The following is a 24,523-nucleotide window of genomic DNA, read 5'->3' on the forward strand; positions in this document are numbered from 1 at the left end:
CTGCCTGACTGAGCCGAGCTAAATGAGCTCCATGCAATAACCGGCTCTGTGTGCAAACAGCCCCGCGTGATGGCTGAAACCACAGCCTGAGCATCCATTTCTAGATCTTTCTTTCTCTTTCAATCTCTCCCTTTCATTCCCTCACTCGCTCATTTGTACGGTATCACCCATGTGGATGGCACACACATGCAAGCACACACACACACACACACACAATGGGAAACACACACACATTTGCACTCTCTCATTCTCTTTCTTGCTCCCAGTTTTTTCTTCATTCGTATGTGAGTAAGCCTGAGGTCTGATGTTTTTAAGGGTATTTCTTTTTCAGAGTTATTCCTTTCATCATCCCCTTATTTAGACTTTCTATCTGTTTTACTTTGTGTTTTTTTTAGAAGACAGGATATAGAGAGACTGAGAGAGAAAGAGAGAGACATAGATAAGTATTTTTAGCTCTATGACCTATTTCTCCAGTGCTACCTAACTGAGTGTCAGTCAGCTCCACTGCTTTGGGACCTTGCGTGATTTCCAGCCAGGAAATTTGGAATTTGTAGTTTTGTTTGGATGCAACTTGTTGTCCAAATGCAAGAGGTGTGGCGGGAGAAGGAGGGAATTAATCAAGCCAAATTCCTCTCCTCTCCTCTCCTCTCCTCTCCTCTCCTCAGCATTATTTCTTCTCTCTTGTCATTCCCCATTTATATTATTCCCAGTGTCTGTGCGTGTCCAGTGGATCCCTATCAGGAGTTGTCGAGGGTGGAGTCAACACAAACCAATGGCTGCTTCCCTCTGCAGCACTTTAATAAGGATACAGACTGAGAAGGGGGGGGGGGGGACTAAGAAAACACACATACACACATGCACACGCACATACACTCACACGTGCACACTTAGATACAGGGGTAGGGAATCCATCGCCATAATAAGAGGCCAAGTGCAGTGGTGATAAATCTCACCTGAAGGAGCTGTTCAGAGGCAGATTGCCTTACCCTGATGTACTGCCCTCAATACACACTGCAGCTCGCTATGGGCTATATACACCCACACACATAGACCAGGAATGCATGCACACAAATACAAATGCTCAGCATGCATAAATAGGTATGCACGAATGAGAGCATCCCTGCGTATGTAAGACATAAACACGCAAAGCCACAAACAGGAAACGTGCACACACAGGACCATGATTACGGTTTTATAGTGACTCCAAGATAACCACACCCCAGTGGACAATGAGGGAGAGACAAACAGGAAATGAAACGCAAGTCTTCATTAAAATCACACACAGCAGGTAACACAAGGCTCTGACACAAATGACACGATCTGTTGTGTGGCTCTGCCTCGGTCTCACTTTCTGTCTGTCAAATCTCTCGTCATGTTCAAATATGCAAACAGTCAGTTGCAGAGACACACAGACACACACACACACAGACCTACACACACACACACACACACACACACACACACACACACACGAGCGCAGACGCAGTGCTGTGACAGCAATTTGAGCAAACTGACGTTTTCCAGCTGGTAGTGTGGCAGACGTCCGCTCCTGCACATACACTGCCACAGACACACACAGAGTACTTTCTGTCCATCTGTCTGTCTGTCACTGTCAAACTGGGTGTGTGGCCTCTTTGTCTTTGTGACTGACATGCACTCTGTCACTACACACACACACACACACACACACACACACACACACACACAGACACACACACACAAAGGTACGTCTAGACCTGTTTCCCTTAACTCACAATGGAGCTGGCCTCCATTAGTGTGTGTGCACCCCAGTGTGTTAGTCTTGAGGTTTCCCCTTTATATTATAGAACTTTATTTTCCAGTCAGCATCTCTTCTTGCTGCATCAGGGTGCACTGGTGTACGTGTGCGCGTGTGTGTGTGCATGTGCAGCCTTCACCAATATATAGCTGGAGTATTAAATATGTGTGTATGTATATATATATATATATATATATATATATATATATATGTATATAGGCATGCAGCCTTGCAATCTTCAGAAGAACAGCAAACTGTGTTCTCGCGCACATGCACACACACACAGATTGGGAGAAGAGAGAAAAAAGACAAATCATTTCACTGAGAGAGAGAGAGGGAGAGGACAAGAAGAAATTGAATTGAGGGTGGTGAGGACGGGGGGAGGTGGAGGGGGAGAGGGGAGAGGGGAGAGGGAGGAGGGGTGAATTGGTAAGGGTTATATTGCATAGTTTAATCTGTTGAGTTCAGCCATGGAGGCTGGGTTTGGGGGGAGGGGAGGAACAGTACAGTCGTAGGCCGCCTGATATTAGTTCTCTACTCTGTGCACACACACACACACACACACACACACACACACACGAAGCTCCGTAGGCCAGACAACACTAATGTGTGTCTGTGTGTGTGTGTGAGTAACTGCACAGATGGACAATGGTGGATGAGACAGGTGTGTGGACCAGGTGTAGAGACTTGAGTTTGTAGGCACAAGTGTTTTTACAGGCTTAAAGCTAACCCCTGCACACACACACATACACACAGAGCTAACAGCCATCGTCTCGGCAGCATTTGCTAACAAATCTAAAGTGCAAATCACTCCCATACAATCTGCCCTCAGCCCTCATGAAGCCATTTACATGTGGACTACTTCATTTCCTCCCAGTTTAATTACCTCATTTCACCCAGTTGGAAACCACCATTGAGATGAAATCCTTTGTTGGCGTTGACGTTTTTTGTAATTGTGGACTCATTTTCATGATTTCCTCATATTTCTCATCGGCTTCTCCAATGATGTGCTTTCACCTCTAGGGGGAGCCCTCTGTTTCTGTATTGGTTGGGGAACCAGCTAATTGGTGTGGTTAATTGCACCGTAACCACAGAATGCTGCCGGCAGTGTGTGTGTGTGTGTGTAATAGCAGAGTGTGGATGCAACACTGGACTGAGGCTCAGTATGTGCTGAAGTGGACTGCTTCTGCTGGATGGGACTTGAGGGATCACCCAGAGATCCAGACAATAGTTTACCCGGCGTGAGCCTGGTGGGGTGGCTGCGCTTTTTAGGAAGGCTGTATGTCTACTGCCTGTCAGGAGCACAAGTTTGTTTGTGTGTGCTCCCAGTGTTACCAGTTTCTTCAGTGTTTTCATGGAGGCCTCTCCCTCCCTGCTGTTTGCTTAGTGCAGGCTGAGGCACACAGCTCAACGTGGGCTTAGGATTCATACACACACACACACACACACACACACCACATGCTCCAGGCACTCGCATTCCCTTTCTTCATTTAATCTTGATTTGGTGTGTTTACGTCTGGAGTAAGAGGTTCATGACGTCGGCTGTATTGTGTGGTTACATATAGCTGTTATATTTCTCTGCATACATATTAATGCAGGCCCTTTTTTTTTACTGGATGTGCATTTTGATTTCAGTGTTGCTGTGAGTGTGCACCTGCATCTGTACAGGTGTCCTTTGTATTGTTTTTGTGCCCTTACGCAGTGCAGGCCTGTGTGATTGTCATTTCCGTCATGTCTGCCTGGACATTTCTGGTAGTCAGCTCCAGTTTGTCGGAGAGTTGGCACTCCGCCAGTTAATTCCTAAAGCTGCTAGTATTTCTCTCTGTGCTTGTGAGTCTGTGTGCATCCATTAGTGTAAAATATAGCTGGAATAAACCCAAAATAGAAATAGATGTTGAGGATATTACAAGAATAAAAATGATTGGAATTTAAAATTAGTTTTTGTGCACAATGAGGCATACACCCACAGTGTGTGTGTATGTGTGTGTATATGTGTGTGTGTGTGTGTGTGTGTGTGCAGAATCAGGTTTCAGCTTTCCTTTATTGGCTGTGTGGTTTAATGATGGGCAGTTTGGTTTCTCCGTGCTTCTCTCTGTGGTCTGTGTTTTCAGCAACTGCTCGGTTGGTAGGACCACAGCGGCCACAGGCCAGAGTGGTGCAGCCGTGAGAGTTTCCCTCTCCGCACAGAGGAAAATCCTCTGTGTTCACACAGTAACTAAGCCTTGCTTCCTTGTCTGTGTTAAAGTAATAATTTGAGATTATTGGGAAATACGGTTATTCACTTTCTGGCTGAGAAACAGATAGGAACATTTATACTAGTCGCACATCTGTATGGCAAATATGAAGCTACAACCAGGTGACTGTTAGCTTAGCTTAGCACAAGGACTGGAAGCAGTGGCAAACAGCCTGGCTTTGTATAAACACAATAGTTTTTTGTACAGATCAAACAAACAATATAACATGTTGATTAGTGAGCATTACAGGTGCTGCTAGGCTGAACATTTGGTTACCTTTTGGACAAAGGCAGGTTAGCTGTTTCCCTAAAAACACTGGCTTTCACCTGAGGTTGGTGCCTCAAGTCCTGACACAGAGTGTTGTGTGCCTGATGTGCATTCTCATCAGCTTGCATTGGGTCATTGGCATACATGTATTAAGACACCTGGATACAGCACTGGTGGTAGGACGCCGTTCATTCCTGCATCGTTGAGCCCATAGAGCAAGGGCACTAGATAAAAGATAACTGAACCAATGTTGAATGGACGGATCTTGTGAAGGAGATGCACGAAATGGAAAAAAATACTATTAGAGTTAAAAATCCAGTGCAGGATGTTCCCAATGATCTTTGACTATATGACAGCTGAAGGAATGAGATTGGTAGCACAGAAGTGTTTCATTGTTCGTTATCTTTCACATAAACATGTGGGTAGCTATGTGTCCATGTTTGGGTACACACACATTCATGGGTGCGAGCATGTATGATTAGGCATATGGGTATTAGAGATGCACCAATCCAGCTTTTTCAGTGTTTATACCGATCCCGATGCTGTGGTTTTGAGTATCAGCCGATACCGGATACCGACCCGATACCATGGTTGATCTAAAAAGCTATATACCTTTACATATAGAACAGAAAAGACTAGAGGCATCAGGTATTGATGACTACACAGTTCTTTTCTAAGATAAAATGAAACAAGATGAAACAGATCAATGCAATGATGAACTATTTATTTTTAACAAAAATTAACAATTGTACAACAGCAGTTGAAATAGTGTGAAATACCTCCACACAGCAGATTCTCTCCTTCGCTCCATGACGTATGACGCAATAGACTTAAAGGGAAAGGATTGCCTCAGGTGTCGGTTCCATTTTCCGATACCCGATCCATCTCTTTTAATGATATCGGGGCCGATATTATCCCCAATAGGTAACATGTGTGTTGATATCTGTGTGTACCTATGGTATACCTATAATGTATCCTCTAACTTAAATTCAAATTTATAGGTTTATTTAACTACATCCTATAAAATAATGTTTTATCTTTTTTTAAATTTCTTAATTTATTATGATTATATTATTGTCTCTTATTTCCTGATATCGCGAACACTTTTGTTCATGTTTTATATATGTATTATCTTTTTTCCCTTTTTCCATATCTTTTTCAGTCTCTACATAATTCTCAAAAATTAAGAGGGCAAGCGCACTAGAGACTTGCAGGCCGCACTGGCTACTCCCAGTTAGCGCTCGGCTAATTTGAATGGGGATGAAGTGATATAATCATGGGGCCCTTCTCGACTTTCAAAATGTCTTTAAACCAAATGGATCAAATCCCTATAGTGGAATGAGTCATTTTGCGGGGTTGTAATGCTCAAAAAAATGTAACCACTGTTTTACAGACGGGTTGGGGGTGCATCTATCAGTTATGTTAGATGTTACTAGGGAGTTTTTGTGTAGCTTATAGAGGTGTTATACCAAAAATACAAATTCCAGGAAAACATGAATAGCATTCTGTATGCCTTCATACTTGTAGTGGGTATTTTTCAGTCTAGTTTGCCTACTTTTACAAGCTTTAGAAATAAAACGAGCCTATTCTTTGACACTCAGTCCAACCTCTCATTTTCGCCAAACAGAAAATAACTCTGGATTTTTGTTTTGCAGTCTTGCAACCTCCTGCAAAACCACACCCATCTGGGGAAACACAGTATTTTTAGGGAGTCCTGTTTTCATCTCTTTTGTGAGACTTTGTGCTAAGCTAAGCTAACAGTCTCCTGGCTGTAGCTTTATATTTACTGTACAGGCATGAGAGTGGTGTCAGTCTTCTCATCTAACCCTCAGGAAGAAAGCAAATATGTGTATTTCCCACTGAAAATGAACTACTCCCTTAAGACTCTGCCACGCCTCCACATGTACAACTAACCAGCATTTAGCTCGAGCTTTATCTTCAAATTTTGAAAGGACACACGGCTCCTGATTAACTCAGCAGTAGCTGGTAATCTCAAAGCCACCCTGTGACCCATCTGAGTACAAATTTGAAAACTGTTTTTATCACAAGTGTCTTTTTTAAAGTACCCAGTGTTTCACGCTTAGGTCCATGAGAGAGTAACAGGGTGCTGAATTAAGAATAGGTTTGTGTTGTTGCTATACAGCTCTTTCTATTCTACTTAGCTGGCTGGCCTGCACAATGAGAGCTAGCATTTGAGGGAATGTCTGATGATCACGCTCGGCTGTTGCCACCCCCTCAATGGGATTTTTGAATCAAATCTAAGAGCTGAAGATTATTATTTTACAAATTGATGTTGAGAGTCTGATTTTCTCTGGCGGCTATTTGCAGCTGAATTAAGGGTTTCATGGTCCAGAAAAATGTGCCTGCAGCCCCCTTTTAAACGACAGAGAGCTAAAGGATGAAGTGTTATCAGTGAGCCCCGTCTTTTCACAGGTCATCCTGCTCTGTTACTCCATTTGGCTCTCTCCTTGTCCATCCTCTCTGTCTTACTCTGCGTCCCTTTCTCTCCTCACCTCTTCCCTCCCTGTATTTTTGCCTCTCCCTCAGTGGATGTCACTTTTCTCATTTTCTCTCCTCCGCTCATCTCGGTCCCCCTTCTCTTTTTCTTCCAAGTGTGTTCTCCCAACTTTCTCTTTGCGTATCTTCCTCTCAGCCTCAACTTCGAGTGCCTCAGCTCTTCTCCTGTACGAGCCTCCAAACAGGCAAACAGTCATGCAGCTCTCCTATCACAATATAATGAGATTGGGAGCACCCAAATTGAAAGAAGCCATTTTCTACAGCTGTCAACTTATTATCGAGAGGGGACCGACTTATTCTCCTCTAAAGGCAGCAGAGGAGAGAGGGATGGAGGTGATGGAGGGATGGAAGAGAGCGGGTTTGAAGTGTGAGGGGGTGCTGAGGGAGGAGGCGAGTGAGGGGGGGCTGAGCTGTTTTACATTTTGAATGTTGTCTTTTTTTCCCTTCTCTCTGGTATTTCATTCTGGTTACCAGTGGAGCCTTGAAGTCCAAGTCTTTTATTCACCATGTTCCTCTTAATATTTAAAAAAGCAGCATGTAAGGCTTTCTGGACCTGTGTTTTCTTTTCAACGTATGTGACTCTTTCAGCACCTCTTAGTGTGTGTGTGTTTATTCTCCCTGCTCATGACTATTTATATGCAAACACTAGGTATATTTGTGTCTAAGGGAATGGTTGCCTTTCTATTTTTCCTCTGCAGGTACAAACTGATTTAAAATTCAAGCATTTTAGGTGTTGCTTTTAACCGCAGTGCCTTATAATGGGTGAGCAGTATCTGACTGGCTGCGCGGATGTAACCTGCTATTTTCTGGACAGGCCTCTATCCTGCTCCGTTCGTCATTCCTCTATTGTAAGCTACAAGGAGGATCACTGACACAGCACTTAAGCCACGTGAAACGAGGTGAGGAGAAGTTCCTGTGACGCACCTCCAACGTGGCCATAGAATATTCTTTTGGTCATAAGCACAGCCGATTGCAGGCGCTGAGCTGCACAGATTCCCCTCAGCCGAAGGCAAGCAGCTCATTCCCAGCGACACATTAACAGACACGAGCACAGCATGCCCCACATATTGACACCCCGATCACATCCTTTAAATGTCACACGTTCAGCGATGGCCCGCAAGGTTGCAGAACTGGTTTAGGAGGTTTTGAAGATGCCACGCGCAAGCTGTCAGACCTCCCCAGCATCTGCTGGGTCTGACGGCTGCGTTGAATTTGTCCTTATTTACAACCAGGACAGTTGATTGTTCTTGACGTTCTCACAAAAACACCTTTCTTAATTTGAAAAATCTGCTCTAATCCAGTTTAAGGATATTAAAGTGTAAATAATCTTCTTTTTGTTTGAGTGTCTTGTCAAACAGTCACATCTTTTCAATTTTGCTTTTATTCTGCTCAGAGATGATTATCTGCTCTGTTTATACCTTCACAGTGTGTTGTTTGTAGTGTTGCTGTGGCAGATTTCAATAATTACCTCAGCCAAGGAGGCTTTTAGTCCAGTGAGTTTGTTTGCTTTTTGTCTGTTAATTAGCAGATATCGCAAAAACTATTTCAGTAAATTTTTGTACAAATTTAAGCCTGAGGCCAAGAAGGAACTGGATTGGATTGATTGGATTTTGGTGGAGATAACGCTAATATGCAATCTTTTTCATAGGGGGAAAAAAAAGAAAGCCGTTTTGGGCATTCTTTGCCTGAAAAAGCAAATTATTTTTCACCTAGATTCCTTGGATCATGACGAATCCAACAGCACAGGTTCAAAATTATGAATTACTGCAAAACAAAAAATAATAATGATAATAAGAATGAGACACACACACATCCTAGTCATCAAACAGAGTGGGTGCTGGATCAAAAAAAAATCTAGCAAAGTAGAAACAAATATATCCGCACACCTTTTTGTGCTGTGTAACGTTTCCAGTCAGAAGCTCCTCCTCAGTTTTACTGTGTGACATTCAAGTCTGAGAAGGAGCTGCTGGCTTGAAACGTTACACAGCATTCAAATCTCTCTACTGCTACTACTACATGGTGTGCGGCTATATTTGTTTCTACCAAAACAGTTTTCTAAAACAACAAATTTCATCCAGTCATTACCAAATTTGGCACACAAGCCCCTAATAAACTTAATACTTAGTTGTTTTTTTGATACTGTACACCCTTCAGTTTCTTTTCTATCATTATATAACAGATTCTTTTGCATGTGGCCTGTTTTCAAAGGTTTATAACACCAGCAAGACTTGTAGCATTACCGACAACTTTATCATTTTGGCTTGTGGCCTTCAGGTGCAGCCTATTTAAAGGGGAACTCCACTGATTTTACACATCAAAGTGTGTTCAAAGGTGTTGGAGATTGGTCCAAGCCCTTTGTGGCTCCACATGGAGCATTATGCAGTCTGATTAACCAACCTGGTCTCACTCCCAGGCAGTGTTGGGTAAGGGTTACTTTAAAAGTAATCAAAGTATGTTACTGCGTTACTTTTTAAAAAAGTAACCAGTTACTTTACTGCGTTACTCCCTGAGTAAAGTAACTCAATTACTTTAAAAGTACTTCCAACGTTACTCCCTGAGAAAAGTAACTCAAGCACTTTTAAAGTACTTTTGAGTATTCTACATTTCCTATTGGGCAATGGACCACAGGGCGCTAAGCCTACATTTTTTTGTCTCCAAAATTAAAGTTATGGACCACTTGCCCTTCACTGAGATCCAATTCTCCCATCACAGCCGTCACTTTGACCAGTAGAAACACAGAACGATCTGCTGCCGTAGACAACTGTATGACAACAACACCCCAGCATTTTTAATATTTCCTCTAGGGATGTTACCACACAGAGTAAAAGGGGGAAATGATGGTGTGAAACAGCAGAGGCACTTTGTCAACCCGCTGAGTTAACGTTACTGTCATTAGCATCAAGCTAGCAAACAATGGTACATCCTCACGGTCGGACATAAAGTAATAACATTAACAAATAGCGGCGGGGCTTTTACTCACCACAACTGCAGAGGCTCCCAGCTTCATTTGAAACAAACTACATTATAGACGGTCCGTTATTTATTAATCCCTCTGTGTGTTTATATATTTACTTTTTATCCGCTCCGTTGTCTTTGTAAAGTTAACATATCGCACCGTCATTTCAAACTCAACACTTGTTTCAAATTAAAAGGCCCGTATAACCTCGGCTGAGAGAATCCCTCCATTTTCTAAATAGGCTTTTATTCTGAAACATTTGTCAGAACTTCCTGTGGAAGATACAGTAACTTGGCGGTTTACGTGTGGCGCTTCAAATGTAGCTCCTCCCATCTGCTGACGCTTTTAGGTGACTACAACAACATGTTGGCTGGCACATGAACAGACAGTGACTCAAATAATAGTAAAATAAAAATAGGACAAGAATAACCCGATGACATCACACACGCCGTGAAAGACGACCGGGGATAATTGGGGAGTACCAGCGTGTAGCGTGTACCAGGCATAATGCAAGTCCTGAGTCTGAAATATGTCTGTCAGCGAGTCCTACTCCACTTATTGAGACTCCACCGTAGACAACGGCAGCATTTCTCCGACCACGTAGTGAGCCACAAGCTCCGTGGCTTCTTTCAGACTGATAGGTTTAACGTTATCTCCATTATTAGAACCAAACAACAGCTGTTGCTGTTTCGGAGCTGAAGGACCAGCGGTCTAAAAGTAACGGAAGTAACTGATGTCTTGTTTGAAAATGTACTTAAGTATTTGATTACTCAAATAGCAAACTAACGTGTTAGGTTACTCGTTACTGCAAAAAGTAATCAAAGTACTTTGTAACGCAATATACCCAACTCTGCTCCCAGGTCATCCTAGGAATGAGAACAGGTTGGGTAAATGTCCTCGGGGTCAGCTAAGGTTGATGTTTGAAAATGAAAGAATCTGGGGTGGTGGAATTAGACCGAAGTGAGCTTATCAGACCTCTGTAGCCTGCTTCTCATCGCTGCATGAGGCTCCTCACAGAAGGGTTCACAAATGACGTTATGCCCTTAATGTAAAGTTACATAATAGGTTAGGTTTTGACAAGTAATGTGTCTGTGGTTAGGTGTAGGAATAGAAACATGGTGAGGACGTACCTTAAAATGAATGTTCACTCAAAGTCCTGTGGAAAGTCTTGTGTTTTGTTGCCCCCTACCTGCCTTCTGATTGGACCACTCGGGACCACTTCCTTCTTTACACATGTGATCGCAGCCTTTCAAAATATGTGGGTTATGCACAAATTACTACTACAAATTACTAAGTTTGGTGCATGACTGTTTGTAGGAAAACGTACAAACAGTGCAAGAGAACAGTCTGAGCAGCTCAAGGCTACATTAGCCACTGCTAGCATAACACATGTGACTCTCCAGCTGAACTGATGGCAGGTGAACTGCATTGTGGGTAACGTTGGCACTATGTTTTGACAGGAAAGACGAATAAAAAAGACGATATTTCTGGTTGTACTGTTAGATTTTGCTCATTTTTCCTTAACTGCCATCATGAGTCTGACTGTATTAAAGGAGCACGACGCTCAATCGGCTGCGCTGCACTGTTTTTTGTGAGATCGCTGTTGGCCTAGCACTGTAGCTCTTTGTGTTTGTGTGTGTGCGTGTGTAGCTTTAGTTTTGTGTGTCCTGTATCTACCGTCTGTATAGCAGAGTGACCTTGATGTCTGCACTCAGCAGGAAGACACAAGAGAGGAGTGATTAACACGAGAGAGACAAAGAGAAGAGGGAGAAGTGCGAAGAAAAAGGAAAATTAACAAAAAAAAGGAGTGCAGCCAGACATGGGCAGAGTGTGAAAGTTAAACATGCAACAACATAAAAAATATATTAAAAAAAAAAAGATGGAGAGAGTGAAGGAAAGATTTTGTAAAAGACTGAGAAGTGGAAAGGGAGGGGGGAGGAAGTCGGGTGGAGTGAAGGAGTGACTCACCACACATCTATTGTTTTTTTTCTTCTTCTTCTTCTTCCTCTTCTCCCTACAGGCAATCTGGAGGTGCAGTCATCAAGAACAGGTAAGAGGGGGGGATGAGAGATGGGAGTGAGGAGGGGGGTGAGGGAGGGAGGGAGGAACAAAGAAAAGAATATTACACTGAATGTTAATCAAACTCACACGTGTACAGGTGAGAAGATACAGTGCATACTTTGTACTCACCGTGAAAAATGTGTTACTGTGCTGCCTGTGTGTGACAGTGTGTGGCTTTAACAGTGTGTAGTTGCCAGCTCATCTGCTGTGACCCAGGTTAATAGGACTGGGCCTACACACACACACACACACACACACACACACACACACAAACACACCATAACTATCCATGACTGACCACTCAATGACCCTTTTGACTTACACACATGCCCCCAGAAGTGGCGCAGCTTGAAGCTTGCACACACACAACTTGCCCTACACCTGTCCATGAAACTTCCTCCTTTGACTCACACACTAAACACACACAAAACCACGCCACGCTTTTGGCATCCTGGTTTCCTGCTAATGTTGGGCTCTAATCCCCCTTCGTCCTTCATCTTTGACCCCCTCACCCTCCTCTTCACCCTCCTCTTCTCTCTCAGTCTTGGTGAAGAGTTCTACAAGGAGGCCATTGAACACTGTCGCAGCTACAATGCCCGTCTATGCGCCGAGCGCTCCATGCGTCTCCCCTTCCTTGACTCCCAGACTGGCGTGGCCCAGAGCAACTGCTACATCTGGATGGAGAAGAACCACCGCGGACCAGGTGTGTCTCTCTATGTGTGTGAGGGTGTGAGGTGTGTTGCCGTGCATCGGAATAAAGCGCCAAGTGGCTGGCCGAGGCTTGAGGAGCTCTTCAGAGCACTCGTCTTTGTTGGCGTGTGTGTGTTGTGTTTAGCAGCTGTTGTGCTACACAAATTATTTTCTCCAGTCATTTGTCCCGCGGCTTCCTTCCTTCCTCTGCTCTGCTTGTTTCTGTCTCGTTTTCCTTCCTCTCCCCTCTCCCTCATTTCCTCCCCCTCTTTTCCAGGCCTCCTACCTTTCAGACCTCAACTTTTTTATTTCATTTATTTATTTTTTTTAACTTTCCCCATCGGGTGTTTCCTCATCGCTTTCTCTTTCTCTGTAACATCAGTGTATTTTGGCAGTGAATCAGACACCCCTGTAGGCAATGATACGCCGCTGGCACCAACTATTCCAGAGAGAATGCACTTATGTGTGTATGGGTGTGTGTGCAAGAGTGTGTTAACGATTTCAGTTTGTCGGCTTTGCCTGGTGTCTGCCAGTACTACTCCTTTGTTTGTTAGTTTTTAGTTACAACTTGATTTGCATAGATTAGTATTGAATTAAATTGAAAATTGAATCAATTAACATTTTATGTGTGTTTAAGATTTTAGGTTTATTTATATTTGGTAGCCATTTTTTAATGGCTAGTTATTTTCAAAAACCAACAGAAAGTAGTTTGTGTTTAAAAAACGCTGAAACGTGTCAAGTACCATATTAGACAGCCATTTACACCACAGCTGCTTATGTGTTTTTAGCCATGCTGGAGTCCAGACTGAAATATCTCAACAATTATTGGATGGATTAAGATGGAATTTTATAAATTCATGGTCCTCAGAGGATGAACTTTAACTCTTCCACCTGCAGGCTGACATTTGTGGTTAAATGTCTAAAAACCTACTGGACGAATTCCATGAAATTTGGTTCCTAAATTCACCTCTGGAAAAACTGTATCAATTTTAGTGATCAAACAAATGAATGTATCTGAAAAACACATTTAATTCCCATCATCCTCAGCTGTGCTATGTTTTTAGTGCTAACTGGCAAATCTTAGGACTCTTAGCAGATGTTTTAGCTAGGGCTGCCCCCTAAGAATTTCCCCAGTCGACCAATAATCGTCATTTAGAGCCATTAATCGACTAGTCGCCCACATGTTTATGATATCAATTTAATTATTAAATGATATATTTTGGTGGTTTGAGTTGAAGGTGTGAGAAAGAATAGTATCAGTAACATTGTTAACACTGTGCTACATTACAGAGAAATACAAAACCGTACTAATGAACCTTCATTAATATAGGCCTATATTTTATCTACAAGTGCACGTCACACACTGAGCGAGCCGCCTGTTAATGACGCTGTGGGCTAATGGGCATGTAGCTACTTCCATGTTTCAGATGATACGTCATGTTTGTAGTCGACCAATGAAGATGAGTTTACATATCACCTTGGGTTCGTCCTTCACCTTCTCAAAATGATCCCACACTTTGGATTTCCTGCCCGACATGTTATTAACTAGCCTGTGGAATAACCGCAGGTACCAGCCCTGGAAATTAACCTGACTCCTGTCTGACTGCTGAGCATGGACACTTCCTGTGTCTGTGATTTCAAAGTAAATTCCCACATGGCGCAGCTCCTAATAGAGTTTCACTTTTTTTTTTTTCCTGCGACTAAGCGACCAATGAAATCTTGCTGACTAATGACCTTTCTGGTCGACTAACATTTGGTCGACTATTAGGGGGCAGCTCTACTTTTAACATTTAGCTCAAAGCACTGCTGTGCCTAAAGTAGACATACTTAATGCTAATATTTTCACCCAGCAGAGAGTGATTATCTTTTTATCAAACCATTCATTTTTTTGCTCATGCCTGAGTTAATGTTTGACCCATAGCAATATGTCCTGTAACGGAGCTGTGTATTCCTCTCTGTTTCAGGTCATGCTCCAGGTCAGTTGTACACATATCCCGCCCGCTGCTGGCGCAAGAAGAGACGGCTAAACATCCTGGAGGACCCTCGACTTGTACCGATCGAGTTCAAGATTGGTAATTAAGGAGGGATTTTGACTTTTACCACTGACAGAACTGTGAGATCTTTGTATCCACAGGGTGAATATTGCTAATTGTGAAGTGATGCTAGTGAGGTTTGAAAAACGACAGCATCACATGTGCTGTACACAATATTATTTTCTAAACAGGTCCCCAAAATTCAGCATTTTGACATTTTGAAATCTTGGAATTGGGGATTTATTTAAAGTTTTGTGGATTTGAGCTATGTTTTAACTGCACACCATGATTTTGTGAAGCTGTAATGGGCCACTAGTGAGGTGGGGTTAAGATGCATCTTGCGCTTCTAAATTTTAAAGGTCAGAAAATATCACCACCTCCACTTTTTTTTATTCTACCTTTGAAATCACTTTAACTCTTACTGGCTCAGAGCTCTGTTCATGTTTTGTTTTAAATATAGTCAGTTATTAGTTAAACTGGCAATAATTTGCATATTTGCTAATTTACTGACACTCTAGCAGGTGGTTACATGAAGAGAAACATCTGTAAAGAAAATGTGGACGCTTCCCACAAGCAGTACACAGTCTTGCAGATGATCATTTCAGCGTCTGCACTCTGCAAAAGCTGAAGTCCTTGCATCTTCATGAACCAGCCAAATTTTGTTTCCTCAGGGCACTGTCAGCTCAACTGAGCATGTCAGCATGAATGCGAGCTCTCCGCTGTTTCCTGATTGTAATTGTCTCGTTCTCCAGACTATGAGGCTTCTCTAAAGAAGGAGGGGGGTATCCCAGATGGTCCTGTGTTGGAGTCACTGCTCGCCGGGGAAACCCTGGACAAGAAGGTAGAAACCAAGGAAGAAGAGCCAATGAGCGAGTGTCAGGTGAGACTCTGGTTTGTCTTTCTTCCCTGTCTCATTTTCTCAGCCTCTCTCTCGCTCCTGTACTTTGTTGTTCTCTGTGTCTTGTTCTTATGTCAGGCTGTCTGTCTCTTTTCATCTGTCTGTATTACCCTCTGTGTTTGCGCTTCTTTGTCTGTCTCTGCCTTTGTCTCTCTCGGAGTGTGTGTTTTGGCGGTGACACAGGCTCCCGCAGCTCTGACAACTCCCTACTGGCACCGAGTGTGTGTGTGTGTGTGTGTGTGTGTGTGTGTGTGTGATTGCACAGCATCCATTCTTTTTTTTTTTTTTTTGACCGGGATTCCACTCACGTGTTTTAAGGGCCCAACCTTGTGAACAATTATTTTAGGGACACTTGAGGGCAGTCGATCCACCTCTTTGTCATCCTTTACGCAGCATGTTCCACTCAGAAACTTCTGAGCAAAAACTTCATGCCCATCTGGCTGGAGTATTTCACCTGCTCGAGGCTGTTGCTCTCGAACTTAGACAGACAGCTAATCAATCAGCAGTTGAGTGAATGGCCCTCACAGTGGCCCTTTGAGAGATAGAGAAGTGTTCAGGGCCTCTAATCCAGGGCTTCCCCTGACTCCAGCCCAGTTCAGGGCTCACCAAGTCAGCCATTGCTTCAACACTCTGCTCTTTACTTAACTCTTCCCTTAATACCTATCTATCAGATTTCTTATTACTTGCTATCATGTGTCATGCATGTTCTTTTTGCAATAACCACAACCAGATTAATGTCTCTTGACAGCTGGTGTTTTTCTTCACTAAGGACAAGAAAAGCTAAAAGCCTCTTGTCTTAAAGGTGGAGTCAGCGATTCTGGAGAAAGATTGTTGATATTTGAAATCGACACTCACACAATTACACTTCTCTCGTTAGTGATCCCTCAGACGCTCCAGTAATATCTCTGGTTTTATTCAGTCTCATTACCATCATGATGTAGCTCCGTTCCTTGTGTGCAAAGATGTGGAAGAGGGAGTGTAGCCGGTATAGTGATGTGTGTCTCGGTCCGAGCCACATTGTTTACCATTTACATGAGATATTCGCTGAATTTGACATGAAGTGTATTGATTTAGAATCGCAGGCCCCCTCCTCTAAAGTGGCAGTCCACCAATTTTACACATGAATTTCAGTTTATTTGTCATGAGGAGGGGTACACATAAAAGAGACTGTCTCATAAAAGAGATACATCAGACTGGCAATATATCATCACCACGCCCCCTTTTTGGGGGAAAACAACCAGCGTAGCATGTTCAGTGTAGATGGAGTACACAGAAGAGGTCAAAACATGTCTCTAAATTGAACACATAAAGCAAGCAAAAGCGTTTCTATGTAGTTGGTTGCACCAGCGATAAATCCAAAGCTGCCGATCTCCGATTCATTCCCCTGCAATGTCGTAAATAGAAAAATAGAAAATAGCAGCTCAAGATTTGGCTCCAAGCTATAGACCTGATCTTTATCACGTCATCGCCAACTCCATGTCCACTTTCGGAGAAAAGAAACATGCTGTCAGAAAAATTTGAAAAGCTGTTGTGTAACCAAGGCTTTCACACTGAAATCTGAGGCACATAGTATATGTGAATATTCACTGTCAGCTTGGTAAATGGCTAAATGATGCTGGTGACAGTTACTACTGATGGATAGCTAACGTTTGAGTGGGAGGCTGCTGTAGTAACGTTACAGTCATACAGTATAGCAGCATGTCTCCAACTAAATCTCAGCCTAAATCAAACTGTCGGCTATTAACAGGTTTGTTATTTACTGACAACACTTAACCTAAAGATACCAGGTGACCCAATCAAATATAAATGCCCTGATTAGCAATATCTGGACAGGGGGAAACTGAAGGGACATGATGGCATTTAACCTCAATTTATTAAGGTATCATGAACGCTCAAGTTCAGGCAAGGTCACAAAACAATTATTAGACGTGTGTGTTAGACAAACCTTTGTTTTACAAGAAATAAATGAATACAGACACGTCAAAATTGTAATCCAAACACACATTAAATTGCATTGACATCAATCTTTGGCTTTCAACCCCCCAAAAAGAGGTCGGCCTTGACAAAGTTCCCATATGTGCCAGTCTGAGGTAAAGGATCAGTAGCCCCTTTTACACTGCCAGATTTTCTGCGAATGTTGGGCTGTTTTGCCAGCAAGCTGCGAGCGTTTAGACACACAGAGCCGGATTGGCCAGTTGATCCGAGGTGCCCAATTTTCCGTCTCGTAGGGTAGACATATTGGCGGAACCTTTTTGGTTTAAAAAGAACGAGGTGCCCTTCCGCCACAGGAGGGGCTGTTGAAGACTTGTGGGAGGAGCTGTTGATGATGCCGTACGTGCGACCCGCAAACGAAGAGGCCATTAACCGTCAGATGACGGAAACGATGACGGACGGGCCAACTTAGGAGAGAATTGCTGAAGGACTGACCAGCCGCGGCTTTCCTTGGAGTACGTCAATGTTTACGTCACACGCTCAGCTACACATTTTGTTACTGGCTCACGCCCCCCATTGCCCCGAAAAAAGGCGCATTCTGTATAAACAAAAGTAGGTAGGGGGCATTTTGCCGCACTCCTATTTAAAAAGGGCTTGTGTAGCTTTACAGGAAATGTAGGATCCAGTGTTTGTGAAGAACCAGGATATGTTGGCCTCTGCTGCTTGGTTATTTTTCTCAGTGCACCCCTAACTTTTAGAAGTGTAACACTAAATTGCATGGTGTAGCCCTTTAATTGAGGAAGTCTTAAATCGACTTGTTTATTGCAATTAAATGGAGACACATTTGGCTATATTTAGTGGAAATGGTTCTGCTTTTCAGGTTGTTTCCAGCACTGGGATTATGCAAATACTCTCAAAACCAGCAGGAAGTCATGCAATTTCATGACCACCCATGGGCCCGTGTGAAACAGGGTGAAAACAAGTAGAGACCGAGATGGTAGAGGGGAAAGGAAAGGAAAGAGAGGAAAGTAACAGTAGAAAAAGGAAACTAACTAACCTGTCTAACAGTCCATCTGTCTCTCTGTCACAGAAGCTGCTTGTTGGAGATTTCCCTCATGAGCTGGAGGTGGACGAGATGGAGGAAGACGTCCCGAAGCGCAAGAACCGTACCAAAGCACGGGTAACACATTTCGTAATTCATCTCTTTCTTTCCCTGGTCATTGTACACTGACCTGACAAGCCACCAAAGAAAGTTTTGCTGCTGGTGTCGACGAGTGAAGCACAGGAAGCTGAAGTCTGCACAGTTGACCCAGATCAAGCTCAGAGTCAGACTGTGGTGTGAAAGTTTAGAGTCTTGCCCGTCAAACAGATAGTATAAGGAATCCTGATGTAGATTACACTATAACATGACAGCCTTTAAGTTATTCTGATTTAGACTAAGAGGATGTGTAGTGTTAGCACAACTTCTCCTTCTGTTGCTGGTGTCAAATGAATATTGCAAGAATTAAATTAAAGCTTCCATTTCAGTCCACACATGGAGAAGTTGTGCTAATTGCCATCTGCAGAAATTAAACTTTTTCTATTTCCTGGTCTAAGTTTAAGACAGATTTTATTTAGCATATTTCACATAGTGCGTCTGACTTCTCTGTACGTCTGTGGTGATATGTCATCCGACAAACCAGCAGTTATTACAGAGAATAAATGCAACAGGATCTAGAGGTTTAAATCATGCTGGGACAACCTCTTTTTTTTTAACATCTTTGATTAGATCAGGAAGGTTTTTTTTCCCACTCCTTTTGGGCGTCCTATGGGAAGATAATCAAGTGTTAACAATGTATTCTGAAAATCATCACACACACATACACAGGCTCACACACAGACACCAGGGTTGCTAATTGGAGCTGTTGCTCCCCTGCTAGGTGTCATCAGCCCCCTCCTGCTGGAAGTGGAGCTTTACACTGAGAGCAGATGATTAGAATGCAAACGTGTGTGTGTGTGTATGTGTGTGTGTGTGTGTGTGTGTGTGTGCTTAAAGACACTGCTGTTACGCTCTTTTTATTGTGTACGTGTGTGCATGCATGACTTGGATGACAAGTGTGGAAGTTCAAACTTTTTGTTTGTATCTTATGAACATGTGTGATTTTGCATGTGGCTGTCTGGGTTCTCACAAGTGTGTGTGTGTGTGTGTGTGTGTGTGTGTGTGTTGTCTCTGCAGGCCTACGGTGTCGGGGGCATGAGGAAGAGACAAGAGCCGGCTGCCATTGAAGACAGAGACAAGCCTTACGTCTGTGACAGTGAGCGTTGCAACTTTATTTCTTTATTCCTTACTTTTTTATTTTTAATTTATACAGGAACAATCGTATACACTGTGGTTGTGTGTGTGTGTGTGTGTGTGTGTGTGTGTGTGTGTGTGTGTGTGCGTGCGTGCGTGTGTGTGTTACAGTCTGTGGAAAGCGCTATAAGAACCGCCCAGGGCTGAGTTACCATTACACTCACACACACCTGGCAGATGAGGAGGGGGAAGAAGACTCGGAGCGACACACGCTACCCTTTCAGCGCAAGAACAACCACAAGCGTGAGTCTGCTGTCTGAATATTTTGTAGTTGTCAGGTTGTCAATCATCATCCATTTTATTTCTACTTCATGTGGAGTGTTATACTTTTAGCAGTTTCAGGGTCATTCCACCAATCTTTAATAATCAGAATATTACCAAGAACTATTGATCGTGCTGGAGTTCCTCCTGCAGCATTAAAGATAGTTACAGTGCTGACTGAGTCAAATCCAAAGTGTGCACTTGTGTGGATGAAGGATAAGATTTCTCCCAGTGGAGTACTGGGTTTAGCTGACTCCTTCAGCTCTCACTGATTCCACTTTCAGACTGACGCAGCGGTGCAGGTTAACACTGTGTTTTTGCGGTCGATCAAAATGGGTCACCATGAATCATCCGACTCGGCTTCTTGACCCAACTCTCGACTTGGGTTAAACAAGGGTCGGACGTTGGCTGTGATGAACAGGCTGAGCAGGCTTTCTGCAGCTACAGTTTCAGATGGGAGCCTCTGTAGAGACAAGGACAACAAGGACTGACCCTTACTGTATGTCCATGGGGACAAACAGGGCTCAAACATGAGCAGACCTGCTGCAGCATATGTTTGTCTCCTGCATTAAACAGGATTTTAGTCTGTTGGACACTGATGCCGTGTCTCAAATCAGATACTTCCCTTAGCACTCTTACATGCATTACACTGCGTATACTATGTACTTACTTGCGTAGTGCACACATTTTGACATTATAGAGTGGTCTCAGATCAAACACAGCGATTGCATGATTTGGCAGCTTTTCTTCTTCTGCTTGGGGAATTGCAATTAAACATGCCTAAACACAACAATGTAACTTCCGTCACAATACACGTGATGTGAATGTGCCAAATGGTAAAATGTTCTGCTGTTAGCTAGCCACATTTAGCCAGCTAATGTTAGCATTCACATTATCATTATCGTTATCGTATCGCATCGCAGTACCTGATTGTCACAGAACTAACCCAATAAACAAACTGATGGCAGGGTTTCCCACGCATTCATTTATTTGTTGCAGCCCGCCATGATAACAACATCTGCCGCCATGTATTGATTTTGTATTTTTGGAGCTGGACCATTCATTAGGTGCGCTGTTGGAATAAATATATACACCATTCGGTAATTCATTGCAGAACTCTCTCACAGCACAAAGTACACTCTAGACACAGAAGTGAAACTTAACCATTCATTGCGTTGGGTCTTAAAGTTTGCTTTCACTCGCCTCTGCAGTATTTGCTCCTCTCACCCACTGATCTAACCAGCTCTGATCAGATTGACTGATCAGTTATCCACCCCACGACTCAAACTCCACACACTGCTGCTGAAGGAAAAGAACTCATGAAGAGTTACGCCTGGGCTGTGTTCACGGACCTAAATAAAAAAACACCCCTCCCCTTCCGTCAGCTACTGCCACATATCCATTCTTATTCTTGGGGAAACAGTGGATGGCTTTTATCTGACAACAGTGTAGTGGTAGGGAAAAATACACATGAAAATGATAAATTGGCCTGCACTTCAATAGCGCACTCAAAAACACTGGTGGCCAAGGTTACAACACAAGTAGTCTGAGTGGGCGGAAGTTCGCTGCATAGATCAGCCTCTCATTGGGCAGAACGAGCCACCCGCTGAAGTCCCGCCCTACCACCTCCGGTTGTGTAGCAGTTTTCAACCGTTTTCAACACGTCCTTTACTAACTTTTGCGGTGTTTGATCTTGCGGGGATGTAGCCATTTTTCTGCCATGGTTCGCGTCCTGTAGGCGATATTTTTGTGGGTGTGTTACACCAAAACCTGTTTGCCCCCGGCAATATTTTTGCAAGCGCACTGTTGCTGTGGCACCGCCCAGAACGATTGTGATTGGTTGAAAGAAATACAAGCACACAAGATTTTCTCCAATCTTAAAGTGAGAGTCAGCCCAGCCAGACCTTTCTTTTCTTGAGAAAGGTCTGGTGAGCGAGACTACCAGACAAGATGCCACCTGCTTATCAGCTTAAACATTCACACACATGCTAATGACATCATTTAGGGTTCATTATCTTGCCCAAGGATACTTCAACATAAGGACTGAAGGAGCCATGGATCAAACCGCCGATCTTACAATTAGTGAATGACCCCCTCTACTCCTAAGCCACATATGTAGAACTTACATTTCTACAATGTTTCGCTGTTCATTGTGGTAGTCTCCTCCTTGGCCACCATTTCACAAGTTTGAAATGTGTTTACAGACCCGTCCCTTCCGCTACATAGGTAACATGGTGACCACTGAGGGTGAGAAGTGTCCAATGCTCCACACTTGACTTTTTGACCATTGTTAGTGCACCATACACTGACTCATAGTGCACTGCATTTTGCTAGATTTCTCAGGGACACTTGCACCCTTAAAACAGCATGTATATGTACAAGTATCTGATCTGAGACATGATTGTCACAGCTCAGCATGCTGATAGCCTAAATATGGGACTCTAAGAGTAATGGCGGTTGCACATGACACCTCAACATTTGCATGTTTGCCCCAAAGCTAACTCAGCCCAAAGGGTAATTTTTACCTTTTTTGATTTTTTAATGATGTAGTATTTAACCTTTCACTTTCCGGGCTTCTGTAGCTCAGGGCTAAATTCATTGTCAGACCTCTTGTGTTCAAGGTCTGACAGTCAGTTGGAATGCAGAATCAGCTGCTGACAAGCACAGCGAATCATATAGACATTAGTCTGGATAATATGAAAAAAAGATCACTATTAACATACTAGTAAAAGGACAAGCATTCGATGTAATAAAATACTGACCTCAAATTACAACAAAATGATCAGCATTGCTTTCGCTCAGAGGAACTGGACTGGAATGGTGTTCACCTTTGCATTCTCAATCCGTCATCACCTATCCGAGTTAATGTAACACTTCAGACAGTTTCAGCAGCTGCTGCAAAGATACATCATCTCAATGAGGGAACAAACTGCTCTTCAATCAACGCTCATCAGCTCTAAATAACTGTCAGTGAACAAACACCAGTCATACGCTCTGGTAAACTGCCATCTAGCTCTACATTTATATCTCAGCTTCTACTGTATGTAGCTTTCAATTTACAGCACACAGTATGGCTGCAGCTATCAATAGCTTAATGACTATCCATTAATGCACTGGTCCAGAATATCATGGGGTGATAATGAAGACCCATGGTAGTGCTCGTTAATGCTTCCAGCACTTCTTGCCAGACTGGGTATATATGTAGATGCTAAAAGACAGGGGCAGAGATGTTTTTCCTTCAGCAGCATATCGTAGTGGAAATGGTATCGTATCATTTGATCTAGACTGAAATAGCTTAAAGGCACTATGTGTAACAATTTCAGTTGTTCTTTGAGACAAACAAATTTTGCAGTCAAAAGTGTGTCCTAGCACATGTGTATTTACCTCCATCAGCGTATCTAAGTATGTCCGTAAGCTCCGGAAATTCTCATTTACATATACATTGTGACCGGTGTCTCATCATGTATGTGCGCCATCTTGAACGTACAGGGACATACTTGAGAAATACAGAATCGCCTTTCGCGTTTTCACTTGTCGGTTTCCGCCTGCAGATAGAGTGATGAAAAGCAGCAGCAAGCAGGCTAGTCACAAGTGCCGGTGCATTTGAAAAAAGGCAAAAAGGCAACGTGACCGGCAATTTCAAAATACGAGGGTCAACATCAGGGTAGCCTTTCCCAGGTGGAGAGAGCTGCTGAAGGAGAATCACAGCTAACAGTGGCTAACAGCTGTGTGTCTGTGTAGGAGCCTGAATGAATACTCCATGAAGTATTGGATGACATGGTTTCATCAATGTTATCATAGCTTTTTGGTACACAGCAGCTACCGTTGTTGCAATACGCGTTTGAAACAGTGAGGCGCTAGAGTGCGCTATCCGTTTGAATGCAATATACGATCTCAACACTCGACGGGAGAAATTCCTACACAGTGCCCATTTAACAACTACTGGATCAAATACAATGAAATTTTGTACAGACACTCATGTTCCCCAGAGGATTAGTCCTATCGACCGTGTTGATCCACTGAACTTTCCTTTCCACCATTGTAGAGTTCATATTCATGGTTTTGAGAGAAATGTCCTGACAACTATTGGATGGATAGTTTGGTGATTCCTTGAACACCAGATGCCAATTGCATTTGTCCAGTGCTTTGATTTATCACCAAATGTACCTACAAAACCAATGACGTTCCGATCAGCTTCAGCTGTACTTGAATGTTAGCTTGAAATACACTACCCCTGCTAGGGGTTTTTTTGGGGAGTTTTTCCTTATCCGCTGCGAGGGTCATAAGGACAGAGGGATGTCGTATGCTGTAAAGCCCTGTGAGGCAAATTGTGATTTGTGATATTGGGCTTTATAAATAAAACTGATTGATTGATTGATTGATTGATAAATTAAGGTGGTGAAAATTGTGCTTGTTAAGTCTCAGCATTGCCATTGTGAGCATGTTAGCAAGCTGATGTTGCTCAAAGCACCACTGCACCTGTAGTGTGTATGTGCAGCCTCACAGAGCAGCTTGCATGGCTGCAGATCCTTTTCTTGATTTAAAGGTATGCAAGGTGTCATGCG

The 24,523-nt window shown here is 43.1% G+C and overlaps 1 protein-coding gene across 1 annotated transcript in view; it reads left to right on the forward strand.

The window, feature by feature from the left end:
* The window catches only part of dpf1 (double PHD fingers 1), a 52,977-nt gene that overhangs the window by 3,299 nt on the left and 25,155 nt on the right, over window positions 1–24,523 (forward strand). Inside the window, exons 2-8 of the mRNA XM_050071415.1 lie at window positions 11,772–11,801; window positions 12,355–12,515; window positions 14,467–14,574; window positions 15,288–15,415; window positions 18,456–18,545; window positions 19,581–19,659; window positions 19,809–19,940. Of these exons, the coding sequence (XP_049927372.1) occupies window positions 11,772–11,801; window positions 12,355–12,515; window positions 14,467–14,574; window positions 15,288–15,415; window positions 18,456–18,545; window positions 19,581–19,659; window positions 19,809–19,940 (728 nt within the window). The remainder of the gene's footprint in view (window positions 1–11,771; window positions 11,802–12,354; window positions 12,516–14,466; window positions 14,575–15,287; window positions 15,416–18,455; window positions 18,546–19,580; window positions 19,660–19,808; window positions 19,941–24,523) is intronic.

This window comes from Epinephelus moara, chromosome 2 (assembly GCF_006386435.1).
Source record: "Epinephelus moara isolate mb chromosome 2, YSFRI_EMoa_1.0, whole genome shotgun sequence".
Taxonomy (NCBI): domain Eukaryota; kingdom Metazoa; phylum Chordata; class Actinopteri; order Perciformes; family Serranidae; genus Epinephelus; species Epinephelus moara.